At 40.1% G+C, this 23,481-nt stretch overlaps 1 protein-coding gene across 1 annotated transcript in view; it reads left to right on the top strand.

Annotated features, from left to right (window-relative positions):
* Nucleotides 1-23,481, top strand: part of LOC148118628 (contactin-associated protein like 5-1-like) — a 901,008-nt gene that overhangs the window by 417,889 nt on the left and 459,638 nt on the right. Inside the window, exons 5-6 of the mRNA XM_087900698.1 lie at nucleotides 3,844-4,047; nucleotides 12,602-12,786. Coding sequence (XP_087756824.1) covers nucleotides 3,844-4,047; nucleotides 12,602-12,786 — 389 coding nt within the window. The remainder of the gene's footprint in view (nucleotides 1-3,843; nucleotides 4,048-12,601; nucleotides 12,787-23,481) is intronic.

Genomic DNA, 23,481 nt, shown 5'->3' with positions numbered 1-23,481 from the left:
GAGGTGGATATTAGGTGTCTTCCTCAGTTTCTAAACACTTATTTATTTAATATTTTTATTTTACTTCTAAAAATTAGTATATGTTTGGGGGAGTATGTGTGCACTTGTGAGCGCAGATGTTTGCAGAGTCCAGAAAAAGCCGGGTGACCGGGATCTGGAGTCATACTCAGTCATTAACTATTTCATGTGAGTGCCAGAAAACGAAGGAGCAGTGTGCACTCTTACCTGCTGAGCCCTCTCTCCAGTCCCATGAATACCTTATGGTGGAGAATGGTTCTCTCCTTGAACCCGGAGCTTGCCTATTTGGCTAGCTTTCCTAGCCAGTGAGCTCCAGGGATCTGCCTGTCTCTGTAGCTCTGGGATTACAGGTGTTCCCGGCCATTTTAAAGGGATGCTGGGGATCTGAACTCAGTTTGATCCTCATTCATGCATAGCAAACATTTTAGTGATTGAGCCCTCTTCCCAGCCCTGCGGGTCTTTTTCTTAAGGGAATGTTTTATGTGTTTCTAATATATATGTCTTATTATGAAGTTAAGTCTTGAGGAGATAAAGCTGCAAAGGTGTTCTAGCGGTGAGCTGTGGCTCTCATGCTCTGTCTGGCCATGATGTTCATTGTACAAGTCAGGGCAACAGTGCCCAGAGCTCCGCTGGTTCAGCTAGATGTCCAGGGAGCACAGAGTGCATAGATGTAGTGCCAGCATCTAACATGAAGGTGCTGAAGCACACAGGAGATTAAAAATCCTCCCCAAATCTTGACAGTTTCTCTTTACAGCATGGAGTCACTGGGGACCTTTTTCTTAACTGTATATACAAAGAATAAGTTATGGAATTTTACTTTCAAGGTAATTACAGAAAATCATGATTTCTCTTTGTATTTCAAAATTTTATTTATTAAGGATAATTCTATATCCTTGAATAGGAAAGATAATTGCTGTCATTATGAATACACCATCTGAGAATTTAATTGCTTAGTAAATCCTGAAAAATTGAGTTTTATGGCTTCTGGATTTCAAATAAGAATAATTCTATCCTCTCCATATAGTCCTTCACCTCTTGTTCACCCTGCTAAGGTGGTGTCTGATGACTCTCTTCCAAGCTACAATTAAGTAGTCTTACATTTTTTGTATTATAGAAGTAATAACATTTTACAGTACATTTTTTTTATAATAAAAATAGTGAAAGGCTATGAAGGTAACCTACAATAAGTCTTCCAAGGGGTGGTGGAGATTGCCCAGTGGTAAAGTGCTTGCCACACAAACATTGCAACATGAATTAAGCACACATGTAAAAAGCTTGGCTCAGCGGCACACTTCAGTAATCTCAGTCTTGAGATGGAGACAAGAGGGTCCCTGGTGCTCACTGGCCATCGGTCTGCTTCATCGCCAAGAACCGGGTTCCTTACCTGTGAAAGATAAGAGTTGGGGAGGCAGTTCATTTTGTAGAGAGTGTGCTTATCATGCAGGTCTGGAGTTGATTCTGGAGCTGTATAAAACCAAGCGCATGGTTCACTCTTACAGAGACATGAGGATGAACAGTTAAATGTTTTCCTTGACAGTGTTGGAAATTCAAAAATAGCCTGGGCTCTATGAGCCTCTTTCTCAACAATAGCGACAACAAAAACAACAAAAATGAGGTAGAATGTGATTAAGGAAGACATACAGTATCAAACCAAGACATCTACATGCATATACAAGTGCATGTGCATACCTACACATGTATATGAATGTGCACACACACACACACACACAGTTTGTGCATACATATCCACTGGATAAAACTGATTCAACTATAACTTCCTGACTTTCTCTTTCTGGTGCTCATCCTAACAGAATTGAGGGACAATGGCCTAAATGGAATGATGCTGGTATATAGTGCCAATTACTACATGATATTATGCATGGAACTTGATTAAGCTGATCTTGAGAAAGTTGAGAGAAAAGAACTGAGATTTAAAGTGTGAGAAGGCCCAAAGGGGCGGGGATGAATGGATGCTAAATTTAAGTTGGATTAAATAAAGTTCTTGTATTCTGGATATGATGAGAATGTGAAGGAAAGAGTCACAATATAATATATAATTTAAATTTGCCTGGGAAGATGTGAAGAAATGCCTACTTTCTAAATAGTGCATAGAAGACAGACCAAAGTGAGGATGCCACCAAAGCCCAACTTGATCAAAAAATAAATTGATTATACTTACTTCCAGAGCATAATCTGTCATTGGTGAGGGATTAATTAAAGGAGCTTTGGGGAAAGGACAAGAGTTGCTTCACTGCAGAGTTTCACTCTCTTGTGAATGACTGCCTGATGGAAGCCGCAGAGTCCCCTTCCCTAACCTTCTACTCCCTATATTTGCAAATCTCACAAGTTCACAGCTGGGAAAGGAAGAAAAGGATAATGGTTAGACTTCCAGGAGAGAGTCCTATGATCCTTCCCTCCCTAGTGCCTTTAGGTGGAGTCAGTAGCTCCATTCACATTACCATAGACCTAGCTACCTCTACATTGCGTCAGTCAGTTATTTGCCATGGTTATGAGGCTAAGCTAATCTCTACTCTGAAATCATAATGCAGGGAATATGTTGTTGACGGAGGAAACAGGTCATACTGATCAACAAAGTAGCCTATGTTTCAAAAATTATTCTGAGTTGACATTAGACAATGTATGTACATACTGAGAGATTTCATGGTATCACACACATTTCCTTAGGTTTATGTCTCAACTAAAGGACTATCTCAGATAAGAATAAATGCCACAACATAATAATAGTGACTGACTGTTTTTGCATAAATCCTAAAACTGCATTACCAGCCCATAACAAAATATCTATATCACAATACCTTTATGTTCAAAATTATGAGTCTCCTTACACTGGCCATTCTTTTTCACTAATCCCCAAAGAATCTTCAGAATTCTCAGTACAGGGTTCTGGAAAATACTGAATTGCCCAGCCAGAGTTGCCAGAAGAAAGGATGTCTCTTTTTCAACTCCAGCTTGGAACTTAGAATGAAGAGAAAAAAATGGCTCTAAATGTCAGAATCAAATTAGCAAGAAGGTAAATCATGAGTGGTTGTTACAAACCAGGCACTGGTCCAAAAGCCTGGTTTAGGTGTCTGTGGCTCTGTCGTCCTGCCTCCTTAAACACAGCCTGGAACATGGGCCTGCAACTTTATCCTACATCACATGACCTAACTCAGCCACAGTTCCCTGCAACTCTTGCTGGGGCAGAGAATTTAGTCTGTCTTCTACCCTTAAGGGCTATAAAATATTGGATGTTCCATTTCTTCCAAAAATGGGTTCAAGACTCCCCAGAGAGATTTCTTCGTGTGAGCTCTAAATACCACTCTCTAATGAGGCTCCTCTGGCCTTTCTCAACGTCCCTTGCAAAGCAGATATGTATTTCTCTCACTCACCCTATCTCCTTTTCATTCTTCTCTCAAGGCTTCAAAGCAAGCCACTCCTTCCCTGTAAGACCCCATCTTATCTGGATCTCCGTGTATTGTATTATTTCTGTCTGTTGCTTAGACCTCCTGACCTGTGGTGCAATCTCAATACACCTTATTGAAGGGGGTTATGTGTCAGCTCCCTTTCAGGACCAGGTGCTGTTCATCTCTTGTTTTGTTAAATAACTTCTAATGGGATTTCTACTTCAGTCTGGTGTGTGTGCAGTGCCTAGAAGTGAATGGTTCCTTATAGTCTACTTAGCTTGCTTCTATCACATGTGCCTCCTTGTAAGATAGATCTTCAAGATTTTAGGAACATTCCTGTGAACTGAACAGGACCAAAGTTGTGGAGCAAGAATAATGTGAGGAAACACGCTGATATTCTTTCTCTTCTCTCTGTTTCCAGAATCAGATGTTGCTGACTTTGATGGCAGGAGCTCACTTTTGTACAGGTTCAATCAGAAGACGATGAGCACCCTCAAAGATGTGATCTCCCTGAAGTTCAAGAGCATGCAAGGAGATGGGGTTCTGTTCCATGGAGAAGGACAACGTGGAGACCATATCACCCTGGAGCTCCAGAAGGGCAGGCTAGCCCTGTACCTGAACCTGGGTAGGGTCAGACTGAGTCATATGTATTCATGACTGGTGAGGCCAGAAGTGATGTTCAGGTGTCTCCCTCTATCACCCCCACCTTGTTTTTTGTGTCATCCTCTCACTGAACTTGGAGCTCGCTGGTTATGGTGCGTGTGTGCGTGTGCGTGTGCACGTGTGCGTGTGTGTGCGTGTGTGTGTGTGTGTGTGTGTGTGTGTGTGTGTATGTATGTATGTGTGTGTGCTGTATGCACATGAATATCCAGATGTGCATATGTATGCACACACATGTGGAGGACAGTGCAAGACACTAGATGTCCACTTTTTTCTCTCTGAACTACTGCCTTGAGATAATACCTCTTACTGACACAGTGGCTTGTGTTTGGGGTTAGGTTAGGTAGTCAGCAAACTCTTAAAATCCACCTACTTCTGTCACTGGGTTAGGCACTCACATCCATACACACATTTTTGTTGTTGTTGTTGTTATTGTTATTATCATTACTATTCCTTTAGATATGAGTGTTAGGGATTCAAATTCAGGTATGCAGGTGTTCATATTCACTGATTTTTCCACAAGGTCACTATAACATGCATGAGAGCATCTTCCAGCACATCAAATGGGGTCACTAGAGCACTGCCTATGTGATCTACTTCTTTTGTCTTTATGTTTAGAGAAGCACTTATTTCCAAATATTTCATATTCATGTAATAGAAAGAACTTCTTTTTCTTTTTCTTTTTGCCAGAGGTTTCATTCTGTGGTAAAAGACAATATTTCTATGTAAGGGAAGCTACAATGTAACTTTTAAATTCTTTTAAAGTACGTACTTAACCCTATTTTTTTTCAGAACTCAAACTCTTAAGTAACTTAAAAATGTTAAACATGTGTTATAATGAGCTTCTCATATTTGAGCTGATTAGACACATTAAAAAACTGTCAGGAGAAACACATAATCATTTTGTTCTTCTTAGTGAGAGGTAAAATGTGTGCATGGAAAAACTAAGTTTCTGGGCTTGCCTGTGATAAGCTGACCTTGCCCTGAAGGATGGGTCTGGGATCTAGATGGCAGGTGGAGTAGTAAAGGACACCTTTCTGCCTCCCTCGGTAGGAAGACACTTCCCTTGATGAATGAGCTACTCCCTGGGCTTGCCTCATCACCAGTAGATCTATATTCATGGTACCCAACTTCTCACCCCAGGAGGAAAGGGAGGGTATCTTTTATGACTTCTTACAGAAGAAAGGAAGGACAAGGCAGGTCACAAGAGGTAGGTGCTGAGTTCCTTGGGGCACAGAAGTAAACCAAAGGAGCCCTCCTTTTGAAAACCAAAAAGAAAAATATGCTGGAGGGAGAAGAAGAAAATGACTTTTTAAAATCAATGGCAATCATTTATTTGTATGTAGCTGTGGTGTGCCATGACACAGGTATAAAGGTCAGAAGACAACTAGAAGGAGTTGGGTCTCCGTGCTTCCCATGTGTTCTCTGGTATCTAACTCAAGTCATCCAGCTCAACGCCTTTAACTGTGGAGGCCAGTTAACTGTCTGGGCCAGAAATGGGCTGCTTTGTTCTGAGATTCCCTTCTTGTTTCCCAGTTAATATTTATTTGTATAAAGGAGAGGAAACACATTGCTATTAATATTTACTATCAAGTAGGCAATGAGGATAAATATAGTTCAACACTGGGAACAAACTCAAAGTATATAGGCGACATCAGAGCAAGCTGTATTTTAGTAATCAGGAAGCAACCATGAGAATCTCCATTGTGCAACCTCGCTCCCAACAGCAAACAAAATAGGCCTTTATTCTGGTCCTTCTTCAGTGGCAACTCCAAGCATGCTCCTGGCCTACATAATCAATAAAAGAAAAAGAAGTAGGGGTAAAGAACAGAGTTCCAAGAGTATTTCATAAAATTGAGGCCCAACACAGAAGATACAATGTAAACTATGAGCTGAAGAGATGACTCTTGCTAACATTCTTATCATGCAAGCATAAGGACCTGAGTTCAATCCCCAGAACCTACATAAAGAACCAGGCTTAGTAGTATATGCTTGTAATCCTGGTACTTGGGAGGCAGAAACACATAGGTCCCCTGGGCTCACAAGCTGTCTGTCTATCCTGCTTAGTGAGTTCTAAGCCAGTGGGAGACCTTGCTTCAAACGAACAGACAAAACTCCAAAACAATAAGGTAGAGAGTAATAGAAGAACAACCTCTGTCACGTGTGTGCATACACAGACACACACACACACTGAGCACACACACACACCGAGCACGCACACACACACACACACCGAGCGCGCGTGCGCGCGCACACACACGCACACACACACACACACACACACACACACACGTAAATAAATCCTTAAAACAAAGAGAAAGGGTAAACTGGAGTCATATAGCACACTGTTGTTTAAGTGACAGTTTCTATTATCTAGTCCTTAGCTGTGTCCTTTGAAGACAGAATTGGTTCTGTGGTGAAATTTCACTTTGTCCTTGTCCTACACTCCAAGGGTAGAGCACAGACTTTTTTTTAGAATTATTAAGTGGGCACGAGATTTCACTCTTCAGTCCGTGGGGGCTGGGGTAGAGTGGCTCTCCTCCCAGCTTTCAAAGACTTCATTTCTCTTGCCCATGGCATTCTGTTCTCTGTAGAAATACAAAGAAAGGAACCACGTGGGCAGGTGGAGAATCAAAGGGCAGGAGAACTCTGGGACTGGGAACCTGTTGTTAAGTACTGATCAGGATATCCACAGAGCATGCGAAATACTCATCCTTACAAGAGTTCGATAGTTCTGAGCTGAAGCAGAATGTTGGGTGATCCCAGCACATGCAGATGGAGAACAATAAGAACCTTGTTACAGAATACTAGCAGAGTTGGGTGTCTTTTGGGGGCCAGGTGCAGGGTTCAGAGGCTAAAACCACGGACTGCATGACAATTTATCAAGACAATGGTGAGTTTATCCAACTCAGTAGTCATTTATTTTATAGCTCCTTTGAATTTCAGGTATTTAACTAAGTCAATGAACATGTATTTATAGATTTCTAGAATAATTGTCAATTTTTCTAAAAAGTATTTTTTTCCAGTTTTCTACATTTTGAGTACCTACATCCAGGCGCGCGCACACACACGCACACACACACGCACACACTGAACACACACACACACACACACACCGAGCACACACACACACACATGCACACACACACACACCGAGCACACACACATGCACACACGCACACACACACACACGCGCACACACACACACCGAGCACACACACACCCCGAGCACACACACACACACCCCGAACACACACACACACACACACACACACACACACACACACACACACATGCATATTCTGTTTATGTCACACGACAGTCCTATACAGTATTTCTCTCTCTCTCTCTCTCTCTCTCTCTCTCTCTCTTTGGAGACACAGTCTCATGCATCCCAGGCTGCTGACTTCATAGCTGCTGTACCTTACGAAATAAGCATGTGGTAAACTATATATTTATTTCCTGCTGCTATGCCAAACATCCAACTAAAGCAACTTAAGAAAGGAGGGAGTTATTTCATCCCATAATGCAAGGGTACTATTGTCTGTCATGGTGGGCTGGGCATATCCAATGGGATTATGGCCCGTGGTCCCTTTGTGTCTGCAGTCAGGAAAGAGAGAGAGAGAGACAGATGTTGTGCTCAGTAAACTTCCTCCTCCGTTTCACTCCTGGTGTTGAGTCCATGAGAAGCTGCTGCTCACACTTAAGATGGGTCTTCCTACCTTAACACAGACTAGAAACTCATAGACATGCCAAGAGATTTGTCTACTAAGTGATTCTAGATCCTGCAAAATTGTCAGTAAATATTAATTATCACCCAGCAGCAATTAAGCAATGAGCTTAGTACTATTGATCTAAAAGTACTTGTCAATCCCTGCTTTAACAATGTTTCTACTTAGGCCGGGCGGTGGTGGCACATGCCTTTAAGCACTTGTGAGGCGGAAGTAGGTGAATCTCTGTAAGTTTGAGGCCAGTCTGATCTACAAAGTGAGTTCCAGGACAGGCTCTAAAGCTACACAGGGAAACCCTGTCTTGATAAACAAACAAACAAACAAACAACCAAGTTTCTACTTATCGTCAAGCTTTGTAATGTTAACTAAAACATAGCACCCAGGCAACATCCAAACCAAGTCATATAGACTCACTATGAGAACACCTTTACACGGTGGTAAAATCACAGGAGTTGGACACCAGTAAGCAGCAAGCATGGAGTAACCTACGCTGGATTTTCTACGACCAACATTTGTATTTCATTGCTTTATTGATACCCAGAGCTTTGGCCTGTCTTTTTGAGAAGGCGGCTGGTGTGGGGATGGGAACAAACCAGCTGGAATCACTTCCTTTGTTTTCAGTGCTCTCACTTGCAGCCTTAGGGGAGCACTTGTGAGTCCTGTATATAATAAGACGGCCTCACGGTCATGCTTTTCTGACCCTGGCTAACCTATGCAGCTATCATTTGCCTTGGCATTTTATACAATGTCCTCTGCCATTGTATTTCATTATTTTCCTTCAGCACAGCTCTCTGCTCTCCAATTTTTCCAGTCGTTTTCCGAACCCCTCCACTCCAAGTCTGAAAAACTGCTCACAAACAACAGAGAAGTGGGATTGAATGTGGACAGTGAAAACACAGAGACGGGGAAGAATGCAGGCCTCGTTCTTTCGCTAGCAGGAAGAATAGAGAAAATGTCAGCTTGTCAGCTTGGGTCAGGTAGAGCAGCATGGTAACCAGTTCTCTGTGTCCTTGTGGAAGTTACACAGCTTCTTTGTAACCAGTTTCTTCTCCTCCTCATCCTTCTCTTTCTTTCTTCTTTGTTTCTTTCTTTGTTTCTTTCTTTCTTTCTTTCTTTCTTTCTTTCTTTCTTTCTTTCCTTCTTTCTCTCTCTCTCTCTCTCTCTTTCGTCCTTTTTTTTTCTTTCTAAATAAAACAGCACTAAGTGGAGGGATTTGAAGAGATAGTCCAGTGGTTAAGAGCACTTTTTGCTCTTGCAGAGGACTAGAGTTTGTTTCCTAAGATCCACATCATCAGCTTGGAGCGGCCTACAACTCTCGCTCCAGAAGATCCAATGCACGCTTCTGGCTTTTATAGGCATGCACAGCCTCTCTCTCTCTCTCTCTCTCTCTCTCTCTCTCTCTCTCTCTCTCTCTCACACACACACACACACACACACACACACACACACACACACACTCTGGCTCCAGAAGACTGGGGGTGCTCTTGTAGCCTCCATGGACACTTGCATTCAACCGCACATATACACTGACAGATATAGGCACGTGTACTCACACAAATGCTGAAAGTAAATCTTTAAGGGGTGCTGGAGAGGTGACTGGGAAGGTAAGAACACTTTTACTCTTACAGACAACCTGGGTTCAAATTCCAGGACCCGCATGACAGCTCACAATCCTTGATCCATAATTTCAGTTCCCAAAAACTCAGTGGCCTCTTCTAACTTCCTCAGGCACAAACATTGCATACAAACACGTATGTGAGGGAAGTATTCATGCATATAAAATAAAAATTCCTAAAAGTATAAATCTTTTAAAAGTGCAAGCGCCCCCTTTCCACATTCATTCCAATAAGGTTTAAGTACTACTTGCATCATGTTCAAACTAAATAAAAAAAAGAGTTTAATTTAATTAGAAATAAATTTCTTTCTGTTTCTGTTCCCAAAGGCAGCTTCTTCCTCATTATTTCATTTGTGTTCTCCTCAGCTGTTCATGAGGATTTTTGTCTTGTCTTAATAAATTGAAAATCTGTTAAAAATAGGATAATTGAACATCAAATGCAACCAAGATAAAACTGGAAACAGGTGTCCCATGATAAAAACTGTGACAGTGTGCTGAGAATTGTTTTCTATGGTTTCCATAACAACAGTCTAGATTTCTAGGGGAGGTGTCATTAGATGATTGTTATTCTCTCTTCATTAAAAGAATTCTAAGCTACTAATTCTCAAATAGATTTTTTCCTCATTTTTTTATCAAACCAATTTTCACTTGTTTTAATGTAGGATATCTGAGTTCTAGTCAAAAAAATAACTAAAGAAGAAGCAGATGGAGTTCATTCATATCTTCATTTTTGGAGTCAATTAATAAACAGCCTTGGACACTGGCGCGATGGCTCCATGGGTAAACATGCTTGTTGCCCAAGGCTGGCAACCTGATTTCAAACCTTGGGACTCAGGAGGCAGAAAGAGAAAACCAACTCCTACAACTTTTTCTCTGGTCTATACGTGTACACCACTGCATGCTCACACTCACACCGACCCCATAAATCAGTAAATAACATGTATTAAAAACTGAACCTATGAGTATGGACATAACTCACTGGTAGAATACATTAAGAACCTGGCCAACGTGTTCAAGACAATGAACTCACCCTGCAGTCACCAAAGACACACACACACACACACACACACACACACAAAACTCTTTGTAATCAGGTGGCGTTTAGTAACTCACATAGGATTAACATTGTAATTTAATAATGTTCTTTCTAGATATTAGAATAGCTATTCTAACTGTAAAATATAAAAAAAATCTTTTTATGTGGCCAATTTAAGCATTTTATGAGTTTATAGTATTTATTAGTGTTTTTGCATAGTTGTGTTTACTGTGCATATATGTACATACACATTTTTATTCTACTTGTATGTATCTTAAATTAAGAATTTTAAGTTGTTTGATATTTTATTTATTAACTGTCACTTTTGATTTCATCTAAACATGTAGTTTTGGGTCTAGATATCTAAAATATTTAAAAATATTATGAGAACTTTAAAAATGCTGCTCGAACAGCTATCTAATACCCTTCTGTTGATTTTACATGTATGTTTAATCTCTTTGCAAACTACTGAACATTATCTCTAATTTTTAAATCATTAATCACTATTAATTTATTGCCTTAGAATACGTTTTGAGAATGCAGATGACTAGGTTAAAGGGCCAGGACTTAGAGATCCCCGTCCAATATCCCAACTTCAGCTTAGCAGCACAGCTTGCTGAGTCCAAACCTCAGTGAGCATGTTTTCTTAAGATCTTCATTCAAGATTGGGGACTATCGGGGTTCAGATAGCACCAACTGCCTGGCCTCCAACATAAAGCAAGAACTAGGTTTCTAAATTCAACATGAATTAATGATGAAACACGCTTGGATATTTCATCCGTGATCCCAAAGCAGGGGTGCTCTGTAAAAGAGAAGAGCTGGGTAGCCACCACCTCTTCCTGTGTTTATGTAGTCACCTGTCCTACTATTTCTGGATTACACCAACCCTGGAACTTCCGGAAGAGAGAGCTCCACCTGCCTCCATATCGTCTCTCTGTATGATCAGTTCTGGTAGATCACAATGTTCTTTGGAGGAAGGTCAGAAAGAAGAGACAGGGGTGTTTATTAAGGCATTAACATAATCTGACAATGGTGAGAATTCAAGACTTGTGGAATAAATAAATAATAAATCAACAAAACAGAATCAGATATTAATTCACCAGCCTTGCTTTTCAAGTATGCTAAGTGGGGCATTCTCATACCAACTTTGGCAGGAAACCAGACTCCGTGAGACAAACAACACCATTAATGCATACTAGAGGTAGGAGTGAGCATCCCACAAGGATATTAGCTTCTCCTGACTCCTGAATGTCACATAATGTCACCTGTGCACAGGTGAGTACAGGTGGGGTCAAGACTGACACAGTGCAAGAAAGAAAAGACACACTTAGCTATCATATTATGAAGAGGTGAAGATGCAAACTTTTCTCTTAAATGAAAATTAATGTATCAGGAGCCTAAATGATATTTTGGGGTGTAAAAGTGCTTGATGCAAAAGCCCGATGGTTAGTGTATACAGCAGCACACTCATGAGAGAAGAGGAGCTACTCTACACATGAACTCATGCACTTGCACTCTTATGTGCACTCTCACACACATGATATTTATAGATTTAAAAAATTACATATCAGTAATGATAGCTGCCCCTTAAATTTGAGACAAAATTCTGTGTGGTGGCAGTCATAATTTTTTTGATAGACAGGCTCAATTTATGCAGTAAGCACTCGATATTTGTAGCTGGAATGGTTGTCTCTCTCTGCTCCTGTGAGCACAGATACTCTATGTGACTATTGGCATCCTCCCAAGCCAGTTCAAGATCTGCTTTTCTCATTTATAATATTAGAAATCCTGTAGGTAGAAATCTAGTAATGTTTTTTTTCTGAATATGGAAACTTCTCTTTTAAATTTTATTCCTGTGACCAATACTATAATAATTCCTGTTACTGTGCAATCACTGGTGTCCCAGAACCATTACGTTTCCTTTTGTGAAGTGGGGATGTGTATTTTTTGAGCTAAAACCGGGTTCTGAAATCTGTGGAGGAAGCCTGTAGATGACTCCTGCAGAGGGTTTTGTGGTGTGCAGGTGTGCACTGTGGGGTTTATGTGAAGAAAACTCAGGAAGTCAGTACTCAATGCTGTTGATGGGCAGGATTCAAAGCTACCTGGGCTAAGACTCCACCCTGTTTCCCCTCTGCAGATGACAGCAAAGCTAGACTCAGCAGCATCGCGCCCTCGGCTATGCTGGGTAGCCTTCTGGACGACCAGCACTGGCACTCGGTTCTCCTGGAGCGTGTGGGCAAACAGGCAAACTTCACCGTGGACACAAACACGCAGCACTTCCGGACCAAGGGTGAGACTGATGTCCTGGACATTGACTATGAGGTAAGTCATCCTCCCTGCTAGTTCCCAGGAGTAGGTTGTGTGTAAAGAGAACCTTTAAGTCCCTCCATCTGGGCTAGGTCTGGAAATGCCTTTGCCGAGCTGTGTGCAGCTGATGAGGTATCAAGAGTCCCAACTAAAATCAATACTTCTTTTTTACTTTCTGTATGCACATATGTATGCGTGTGGATAGTCGTGTATGCCTTTGTGTATGTATGTGCATGTGTGTAACTTATTTTCATTTCTGTTGCTGTGTAAACAAACAAACAAAAACAAACAACAGCAAAACAATCTGCTAACAAGGGGTTTATTGGTTTATGATTCTTGATTGTTACCCATCATTTCACAGAAGTCAAGGCAAGAGCTCAAATAGTCATTCATATTGCATCTACAGTCAAGAGCAAAGAGAATAAATGCAGTTTTATTATTTGTTTCTTGTCAAGAAGCTTTCTTCTCACTTATACAGTGCAGAACCTGCCACATGAGATTGTGTAGATTCAGACAGTTCTAATAAAGACTGAATTGATTCTTACTAGGTAATGCTAAGCCATAACAAGTGGGTCTTTAAAGCTAACCATGTGTATGTGTCTCTAAGTGTGTGTGTGTGTGTGTGTGTGTGTGTGTGTGTGTGTGTGCATGTGCATGCACATGCACGTGCTTATGGGTATATATGTACTTAAAGCTTCCGTAAGTTATTATCTATTAGTTACATATAGCCATTCATTTTTTAACAAAAGTTTTAATTAGTTGAAATATTAAAAGATACAGAAAATATTAACAAAATCTCGTTTGTGAACTAGAAAAATGGCTCAACTAGTAAAGGAATTTTCTGCCAAGTTTGATGACTTGAGTTCAGTTCCCCAGAACCACATGGTGGAATTCTTACTGCTAAAGATTGCCAGTGCTCTTAAAACCCATGCTCTCAGAGGGTCCCTGGTCTTTTACATCCATGCCCATTTGCACTTCTAACTAGTAGGCTAGAACTGCTTTTCCCTTTTCTGTGGTACTAGGGACTGAACCTAGAGCCATGATGGAAGAGATCAGTGAACTGCATCAAACTAAAGGAGTCTGCAGTTCTTCTAGTCTCATAGTCAGAGTATGACAGGTCCAGTGACCAGGGGACAGCGAAGAGAAGAACGGAACCCTCCTGGTAGGGCTGGGAGAAAAGGGGGCTTTCTGCTCACGCAGTGCAGCTCATGCCTTCCAGCAGGAGACCTCACTGGGTCTTTACCAAAGGATACAGTTCGCCTGATCAGAAGGTACAACCTAAGACGTGTACAGCAGGTTACAAGGTCGGAAACTTCAACAATGCAATGGGCAGAGTTTAAACAATAGCGGTGTTGTGCATACGTCAGCTAAGTACAAGAGGGCCGAAGACCAGATTTCTCAGGAATTTTGAAAGCTGCCTGGTAGACATTGTCTATAATTAAACCATAAACTGCATAAACTTGATTAAATAGGTTGGGAATTACATTAAATGAAATATTTTTGAGAAAATAAATTTGATAATTTCTAATTACTTTTCTATGTAATTGTTCCTCATTTATCTACTTGTACACCAGAATGTTGTAACTGCTCTGTCTGGAGAAGGTCTTGTCTTATACCTATGATGTAGACAAATGCACCAATTTGAACTTCAACTCGTTGTTTTATAGATGGCCTGGGCTGGGAGTCTGCTAACCTTATACCTGATTGAAAGCTCATATTTCTATGGCTTAATTGTGGAAGGTTAATATTTGTGTGTGTATGCTTTTTGGGATTGATACTAGAGGTATTCACATGTTAGGAAGCCACATTACCAGTAAACTATAGACACAGCCTTTTCATTAGTGTTTCAATTAAATTAAAAACCATTATGTTATTTTAAGAGAGGATTTCATATAGCCCAGGATGCCATTGAACTCTCAAAGGATTAATCCCTCTGCCTTTATTTCCTGGGTACTAGGATTACAGGTGTATACCCCACATTCTCCTCCATTTGGTGCTAAAGTTAATTTACCAACCACTGCCCCCCCACTCCGTTTTTTTCGTTTTTTGAGACAGGGTTTCTCTGTAGTTTTGTAGCCTGCCCTGGAAGTAGCTCTTGTAGACCAAACTGGCCTAGAACTCACAGAGATCCGCCTGATTCTGTTTCCCAAGTGCTGGGATTAAAGCATGCACCACCACCGATGGCCCCTTTTTAAAAAAATTCAAGAAAAGATTTCATTAAAATATCTACGTTATTCTACTGAGTATGGATATACAGGCCTGTTCCACCAGACGGATAAGACTGATTTTCCCCCCTTCTTAAAGGTTCATAAAAGAAGGAAAGGTGGGAGGAAAGCAAAGAAGGAAGGAAGGAAGGAAGGAAGGAAGGAAGGAAGGAAGGAAGGAAGGAAGAAAGGAAGGAAGGAAGGAAGGAAGGAAGGAAGGAAATGTGACAGAGATTTTTATTAGAGATAAAGATTTAGAAAAATATATCATAAAAGATCAAAAGCTTCTAAGAATAAGCTCATTACTGTAGAATATAAGAAAGATAAACACATTGCTTATCTTTATTAAATTCTATGCAATGTATTCCTTAGCCAGAATAAGATTATGAATTTTATGCACACATAAAATTGTGCTTGTAAATTCTTGGTGTGTGTGTGTGTGTGTGTGTGTGTGTGTTTGTGTGTGTGTGTGTGTTTGTATGTGTCCTTCACTAAAGACAGTAAGAGCATATAATATTTTTGCAGAGGACTTGAGTTTAGCTCCCTTACACACAGAGGTAAAACATAACTCCCTCTGTCTTCTGTGCCAGGGATCTGATATCTTCCTCTTGTCTCTTGGGACATTTGTACTCATAGGAATAAATATCATTCTTATGAATACATATAACATTTTTGAAATAAAAAATTAGCCAAAGATTGACTGATAGAGCATATGTAGGCCTTTATAAATAAATAATTTAAATTATGGTGGATAAAGAACATTGAACAACTATTTGAAGGGTAGTTAGCAATTCTAATTATTTATTTCAGGGCTCAGACCACTCGGCAACTCCCTAAAATTTTATTGAATAAAACCCATTTATGTTTCATCCAGACCTACTGAGTCAGAAATTCTATGAGAGGAATCAGCTGTCTTTACTCAGAAATCCTGCAGGCAATTCTTACACTTCCAAGTATCTCTCCACCATCCAGGACATCAGGGCAGATGTCCTGATCAATAATTCAAGACAGAATCCTTGTGGCAGGGACTGATGCAGAAACCATGGAAGAATTCTTATTGGCTTGCTCCTAATGGCTTCTCATTAGGATAAGCTCAGAATGCTTCTTATATATCACAGGGCCAGGACCAAAACCCCATGAAAGGCATCACTTATTATGAATAGGGATTTTCCACATCAATTATCAATCATGAACATACCACACAGATTTCTCCAGAAGCCAATCTAGTAGGAAAATGTTCTAAATAAGGCTCCCCTTTCCCAAATGACTCTAACTTAGGTCAAGTTGACATAAAACCAGCCAGAACAGAGGATTGTTTTAATTAGGTTAATTGAATTGGAGGGGAACCCCCCCCACACCTATTGTATCACCATTCTCTGGGAAGAGCTGGGTGATATTAAGAGAAGAACATGTACTGAGCACAAGCATTAATTGCTTTCTTTTTTTGACAGTTGGTAGCATGTGACCAACTCCTTCAAACTTTATTCCTGCCAAGGTGGATTGTAACCTTGAACACTGAGTAGACATAAGCCCTTCCTTCCTTAAGTTGCTTGATCAGGGTATTTTTATCAGGAAAAGAAACTAGACTAGAATGGGTTGTTGAACAACGACTAGGAAGCCTCAGAACACAATTTAAGACCCTGGAAAGATAGGGAACTAAAGGGTGACATATGAAGAAAAAAATGAAAGATTAGGAGCAGACTTTCTCTTTCGTCTATCATTATCATGAAACTTAAGATAGGTCTTTTCTTTAATCCGAACTTCTGCTCAGTATAGTATAGCTAATGTGTGTCATTCAGTGACTTCAAAAGATGCATTGACAGTCTGTGACTCAAAAGACAGGATATCAGGTAGGTATTTTTGAATTGTTGAAAACTGAACATCCTTGAGTACCCATCACTTTCTTATGTCAACTTGTTTAATTGATTGAAAAAACAAAAAGAACACAGCAGCTTAGATTTACATCAAAGCACAGAAGTGTCTTTAACGAACTTGAAAATAACATTGACAAAAAGAATACCATAAAGTCATTGTTCAATCTCAGCACTTTTCAAATACTTTAATGTCCAAGGTGACTTCTAAGATCAATGCCATTACCTAATTCACCACTGACTTGCAAGCCCATGTGCCAGTGTATGATCTCAGTTGTACAGATATTCTATGAGATCACAGATGCTTGACATTGAAATGATTGATAGTTTTCAAGGAAACGAAACTCAATGATATCACTTAGTTTATGAAGTCGGAGACCCCTCCTTCCAGTGTCCTTGCCTGTGAGAAACACTGCTTAAGAACAAAACTCCTTGAAATATTTCTCTTAAGCAGTTGCTGCTTCAGGAACCTGAAACTTTTGCCAGAATGTGCAGACAGGTTGCTCTAGACATCATAAAAAGAAGACAAATTGAGGGTGGTGGCAGACACCAGCTGTACAGGAAGACAAGAATTATTTGTCAGAAGCCTTTAGCCTTGAAGATTTACCTCAGAGTAGATGAGGAGAAGAAAGAATCTTCTAGGTAGAGGGCAAGTCGTATTCAATTATTTCCCACCCACAAGCCTAAAAGATAAGAACTCGAAATATCAGCTACTCAGAAGCCAAACCACTGCAGCTGTTAGTAGGAGTGCCATTGAATATTCCTATCCATGTTGAGGATGGGCTCCATCACAGTGCATCCTGTTAGCAGAAATCACATTCCAGGTTCTTCCCTGAGCTCTGTATACACATGAGATATAGACTCCTACAGTTGGATGCCATTGCCTGGGACCCACTGTCAGAGCATGCCAGGATATTTTCCAGATCTCCTTTGTTGTAGTTGTGTCAGGGCTAATTATATTATGCCACTCTATCTTCATTTATAATCTTTACCAAAATGTAGAACTCTTGATTAAAACAAGTTCGTACTCATGACTCCCTTCAGACCATGTGCTTTGAATCAAAAGGGCCATCAAGACTCATTTTTACATACTTGAACCCAGTCCAAAGGGTTGATAATTAATAAATTTTGATCAGCCCCACATTAGAGTTGGCTCACCAGAGTGTCACAATGACATTGTCTGTGTCCACACAGACAAAAGCTCATACTAGGGCCCATCTGATGAACTATGGCACGGTCTTCCTGGGTCATCTGGGATATGACATGGTGGAGGCTTGTTAAGTGGTTGCCGTCTCCAACTCAGGTGTACAACCTTGAGGCCTTCAGGGGACAGTCTCCTATCTTGTTTAGATTGTGATGGGGACTGGGTTCTTACAACCCCACTCTGAGAGTTGAGCCACACCTATAAAGTGTAAGTGCAGCATGCTTGAGTTCCCCAGAAAAGGTAATTTCTCAATTCCCATGATGGTCATCTAACACTCTCTGTTAAGCATCATCTAAACATACAGAGAAAGGTGCATGGGGAGCCACAGAGTTTGGATTTTTGTTTTCTTAGTGCAAATCAAAAATGGTGCAACTTAAAACTGATTCTTATCTTCGCCACTTAACAGATTCTTCCCTATTGGATCTCACCTAGGGTAGGAGTGCTATACAGAAACATGAAAAAATATAGTACACTTGTTGGAAGAAACAGTCTTGTGTGTTCTGGTATGGTACCACTGCCTCTCTCTCTCTCTCTCTCTCTCTCTCTCTCTCTCTCTCTCTCCATCTCTTTTTATATATGCATGTGTGTATGTGCATGTGTGTGTGCATTTAAGAAAGGGTTTCTCTGTGTAACAGCCCTGGCTGATAACGGAAATCTCTTTGTGGACCAGGCTGGTTTCAAACTCACAGCTATGCCCCTGCCTGTGCCTCCTGAGTGCTGAGGTAAAAGGTATACTCTACCACTCCTGCCTTTTTTTTGCTTTTGAAATGCAATTTTTAAAAATTTTGTTTATTTATATATATGAGCGCTGTCTTTGCATCTATTCCTGAATGATAGAAGGGGACATCAGTCAGAAGAGGACCTCAGATCCCATTGTGATGGGAACTGAGAAGCAGTCAGTGCTTTTAGCCACTGAGACACTAAGTCATCTCTCAAGCCCCAAATGTTTCTCATACGAAAAGAAAATAGTATGTAATGCAGCTTGACTAATATATACTATAAAATAAGAGATTATGTAAACTTGAAGATGTGGAAGACTTGGTTTCAGCCCAGTTGATATAGTTAGTACCCACCAGACATCCAAAAAGCCTTAAGTTCCATAACCCACATCTCATAAACTAGGTGGGGTGGGTTGTTTCTGTGTTCCCAGTACTTGGAAGGTAGAGGCAGGAAGATGAGAATTTGAAAGTCATCCTTGCCTATGAAGCAAGATTGAGCTCATTTTGGAATACATGAGAATCTGTTTAAACACAAGTAAAGAAGCTAGAAAGAAAACCAGATATAGAGACAACTGGAAAGATATTGAAGTTGTTGTTAAGGTAGAATTTGAGACTGGGATTAAAGAGACCCACTTTAATTTTAATATTTATCATTAAATAATTTTTAAAATTTTAGGTCATGTTTCAAGAAGAAATAGAGATGATAGAAAATATGAATTCTTCATGACATAATCCTAACATGTGGTTATAAAATTATTTGTCCTCAAATTTTTTTACTCACAGATTTTCTTTAAAAATTCCAGTTTTGCTGGGCAAGGTAGCACACACCTTTAATACCAGCTCTGATAGGTAGAGGTATGTGAATCTCTGTGAGTTTCAGGCCAGCCTGATCTACCTAGTGATTTTCAGGACAGCCATAGCTGTATAGAGAGACCCTGTGTTCAATATATATAATATAACATATTATATATAATAATATATAATATGCTATATATAATAATATATAATATGTTATATTTATACTGGTATACACACATATACATATATGTACATACCAGGCTTTTTCTTTTAGACCAACAACCATCCCCAAAATCATAACACGGAGATTTATTATTAGTTTTCAATGTTTGGACTAATTTAGACACATTTCTGATTAGCTCTTTAGCTTAAATTAACTTTATCTACTTTTGCCTTTAGACTCATTACATTTCTTACTCCAGTATATCTTACACTGCTTCTCTGTGTCTGACTGGCTGGAGTCTGCCTGGTTTCTTACCCAGGACATGACCCTTGTTCTCTCCTCCTTCTCCTTTTCTTGCTTTCCTTTTTCTACTGTGCCTAAATTTCTTCTCTCTCTCTCTCTCTCTCTCTCTCTCTCTCTCTCTCTCTCTCTCTCTCTCTCTCTCTCTGCCCCAGCTCTCCTTTCTCTGTCCAGCTGTTGGCCATTTGGCTCTTTATTAGAACAACCAGGTGCCTTGGACATGCAAGATGAAACATAATTTAATAAATTCAGTATACAGGTAGCTCACCTTTACACAGTTGAAGAAATATTCTGCAGCATCAACAAATGTAACACATCTTTGCTTAATTAAAATAATGATATATATACTTTCTGTAGTGATCTGCTTACTTTTAATTCATATTAAGATGGTTTTTAATTCATATAAGATGGTGTATGTACATATTCCTGTGTACATATGAGTCTCTATTCATGGTTGTGCACATGTATGGCAGCCAGAGCTGCTCACAATGTTTTTGTCTTGCTCTCTTCCTAGATTATTTACTTATGTAAATGCATACATTTACTATTTAGATAGTTAGTTGGGTGCTAATAAGTTACATATATATCACCTACCCTAACTATTTAAGTAGTAAATATATGTATTGGAATTTGTTTTTTATCATAAGGGTTGAGACTTTTCTACTTCTTTTAAATTTGTTTCTATACACTCCAACTCTATGATAATACAGGGGACATTTCTTAAACAAATAAATTAATTTCTTCGTGTCAATTAACATAGTATCAACCTAACCCTCATCCTACTCCTTTACTGGTGCAATTTTCTTTCTTTGCATTTTTTGTGAGAGGGTATCAAGTAGCCCAAGCTTCTGGCCTTGAACTTACTATGTGATTGAAGATGACCTTGATTTTCTAATCCTCCTGCATTTACACTCCAGATGTTGGGATTATAAGTGTGCTCTGCCTTACCCCATTTTCGCAGTTCTCAAAAGGGAATCCAAGCTCTCCTGTGGGCTAGGTAAACAGTCTACCAGCTGAGCTACCTCCCAGTCCCCCACAAGAGGGTGGTGATAAGTGCCACATGCTCAGAGGCTGCCCTTGCTGCAGTCCTTGCTAGTGCTTGGCTCTACCTACTGAGCGCTTCTCCTTTCACACTTAGAAGATTAAATGACCAGCTGGACACAGCAGGGCTGTTTATCTATGGTTAAAATAACCAAAGATCTCCAGGGAATTAGTTTCCAAGATCATGGGAGCTATAGTTCTATTGGTGTTTTCCTTCTTTGGAAACTAAGTTGCTAGATTAGTCTAAAAGGACTACAGAAAGAATACAGGGAATTTCATGAAAATAAAACAAGAAAATGGAAAATGATAAGATGCAGAAGAAATGTAAAGAAAGAAAGAAAAAAAAACCCTGAAAATAAATAACATTTGCACTCTAGTGTTGGTTTCTCTACTGTGGCTGTGCTGAAACACTCTGACTGAAGTAACTGAGGTAGAAAAAGGTTTATTTTAGCTTCTAGTTAAAGAGGGATACCTTCCATCACTGGGGGCAAGCCAGAGGGCAGGGCAGAGAGGCAGGAGCGTGAGGCTAGCTGTCACACTGTAACAGTGTAGAATCTTGAGCAAATGAAGTAGGTCCAGCCTATGAAACCTCAAAGACAACCTTAAGTGAAGCTCTTCACTAGCAAGGCTCTATCTCCTTAAGGCTCCAGCGCCTTTGTGAACAGCAGAATTCCCTTGAAAGATGTGCGTCCAAGGTGCTTCACATTCAAGTCACAACACTGATTTAACCTTTCAACCAGCACTGCAGCGGGTATAGTTCATGATGTATCTCGTAGGCAGCTCCAAGACACCAGGAGAAGAAAACATCTTCAGTCCTCTTTCCGACAGCCACAGAGTCACAGACACATGATGTCCAGAGATTTATCAGGGTAAATGGTTCCTGTCTTGAACACAGAGAAATAGCCTTGGATCTAAGATCATGGATAGTAGAACTGTGCCTGAACACTTTCTGGGAAAGACTTTAGATCCTCTTGGGTCATTCCCTTTCCTTTTAATGTTCAATTTAAAATTGTGATCTAATATCTCCTCAAATTTTATAACTGTGAGTTGTCATAAAAGTTAGTTTTTAAGGCTTGTATATATGCATATAATTCCAGCATGGGAATTAGGAGATGGGATTTGCTGGAAAGATTAGCTTAATAGGTGAGCTACAGCTTCACTGACTCTATCACCATTTAATTCTTTTTAATGTGTTAGATCGTTGGTGTCTTAGGCTAAGTAGGTAAAGGCACTAGCCCGTCTGCCAAGTCTGATGACCTGCCTTCAGTCCTATGAGTAAGGCAAGAACACAATTTCTCAGTTTTTGACTTCCACATGTTTTCCTTGGCAGGTGTATATCTCCTATATGTTAACTATTTAAATAATAAATAAATGTGTTATAAATAAATTAAATAATCCAAGAAGAGGATAAGAGAAAAAACATCTACTGTTGAGCTCTAGCCTCAATGTAAATTCCACTCACATTCATGAGGACTCACAGGCACACATGAATATGTATATACTCAAGACATATCTTAATATATTAAAAATAACCGATGACATTAAATATTCCAGAAAGTCTTTAATATTGACATCACACCAAGAAAGGCCATCCTTCCTCCCCTTTATTGTTTCAGTGCTAGAGGTTAAATCAAGGGCCTCAAGCATTTTAGCCAAAAACGCAACCACTAAGCCTCTGCCCCAAGTAGTTCTTCAATAGCTTTTAATTTTATTTCTCTTCTCTAAAGCACTCAGAATGACTTGCAGGACTCTTGTGGCAGGTTTGCTTGTGATCTTTCTGATGGCCCTAAAAGCACCTGTGGTCACAGCCCTGAGCCACCAAGCCTGGATTCCTTGTTTTTATCAGTATTCAGAGAGGCCACTGATAACACATTTCCTTGTTTTCTCTGGGTATCTGCTGGAATGCTGATAGCACGGCTTAATTAGCCTTCCACTTCTAGTTGAGGTGGCTAATCAGATACTTGGAGACTGGCTGAATTAATTTAGTCATCAATAAAATAATAGAAAATTAGCCAGGCATATATGGAGCCTGGGGCAAGAATACAAATGGAGAGCCACGTGCCGTAGTCTAAATATTTAAAGAGGTTTAAATCAAGCAAAGGATTTACTCAATCAGATGTGTTTTCAGCTCTCCTAGCATTAACAAATTACCTTCAGAATCACACTGAAGCATTTTCAGATCTGTCCATGCTGGGAATAGCTACCCCATATCCTCAGAAGAAACGGTGGGAGGGGAGAAGACCTGATTTTGATGGTGGCAGGACAGTTTAAGTCAAGAGACTTGAATGTCTTGGGAAAGTCATCGTAAAAACAGAGTAATGGCACATTTGTGGTCATCTCACCTGGCTTATGAACACTGCTCCTATGAAGCGGGATGTCGTCTGTGGAACCCCAGACAAATGAGTGCCCC

Source organism: Myodes glareolus, chromosome 22 (genome assembly GCF_982192425.1).
Source record: "Myodes glareolus chromosome 22, mMyoGla1.1, whole genome shotgun sequence".
Taxonomy (NCBI): Eukaryota; Metazoa; Chordata; class Mammalia; order Rodentia; family Cricetidae; genus Myodes; species Myodes glareolus.
The sequence above is the reverse complement of the archived record's forward strand: the minus strand, read 5'-3'. Positions and strand labels throughout refer to the sequence as shown.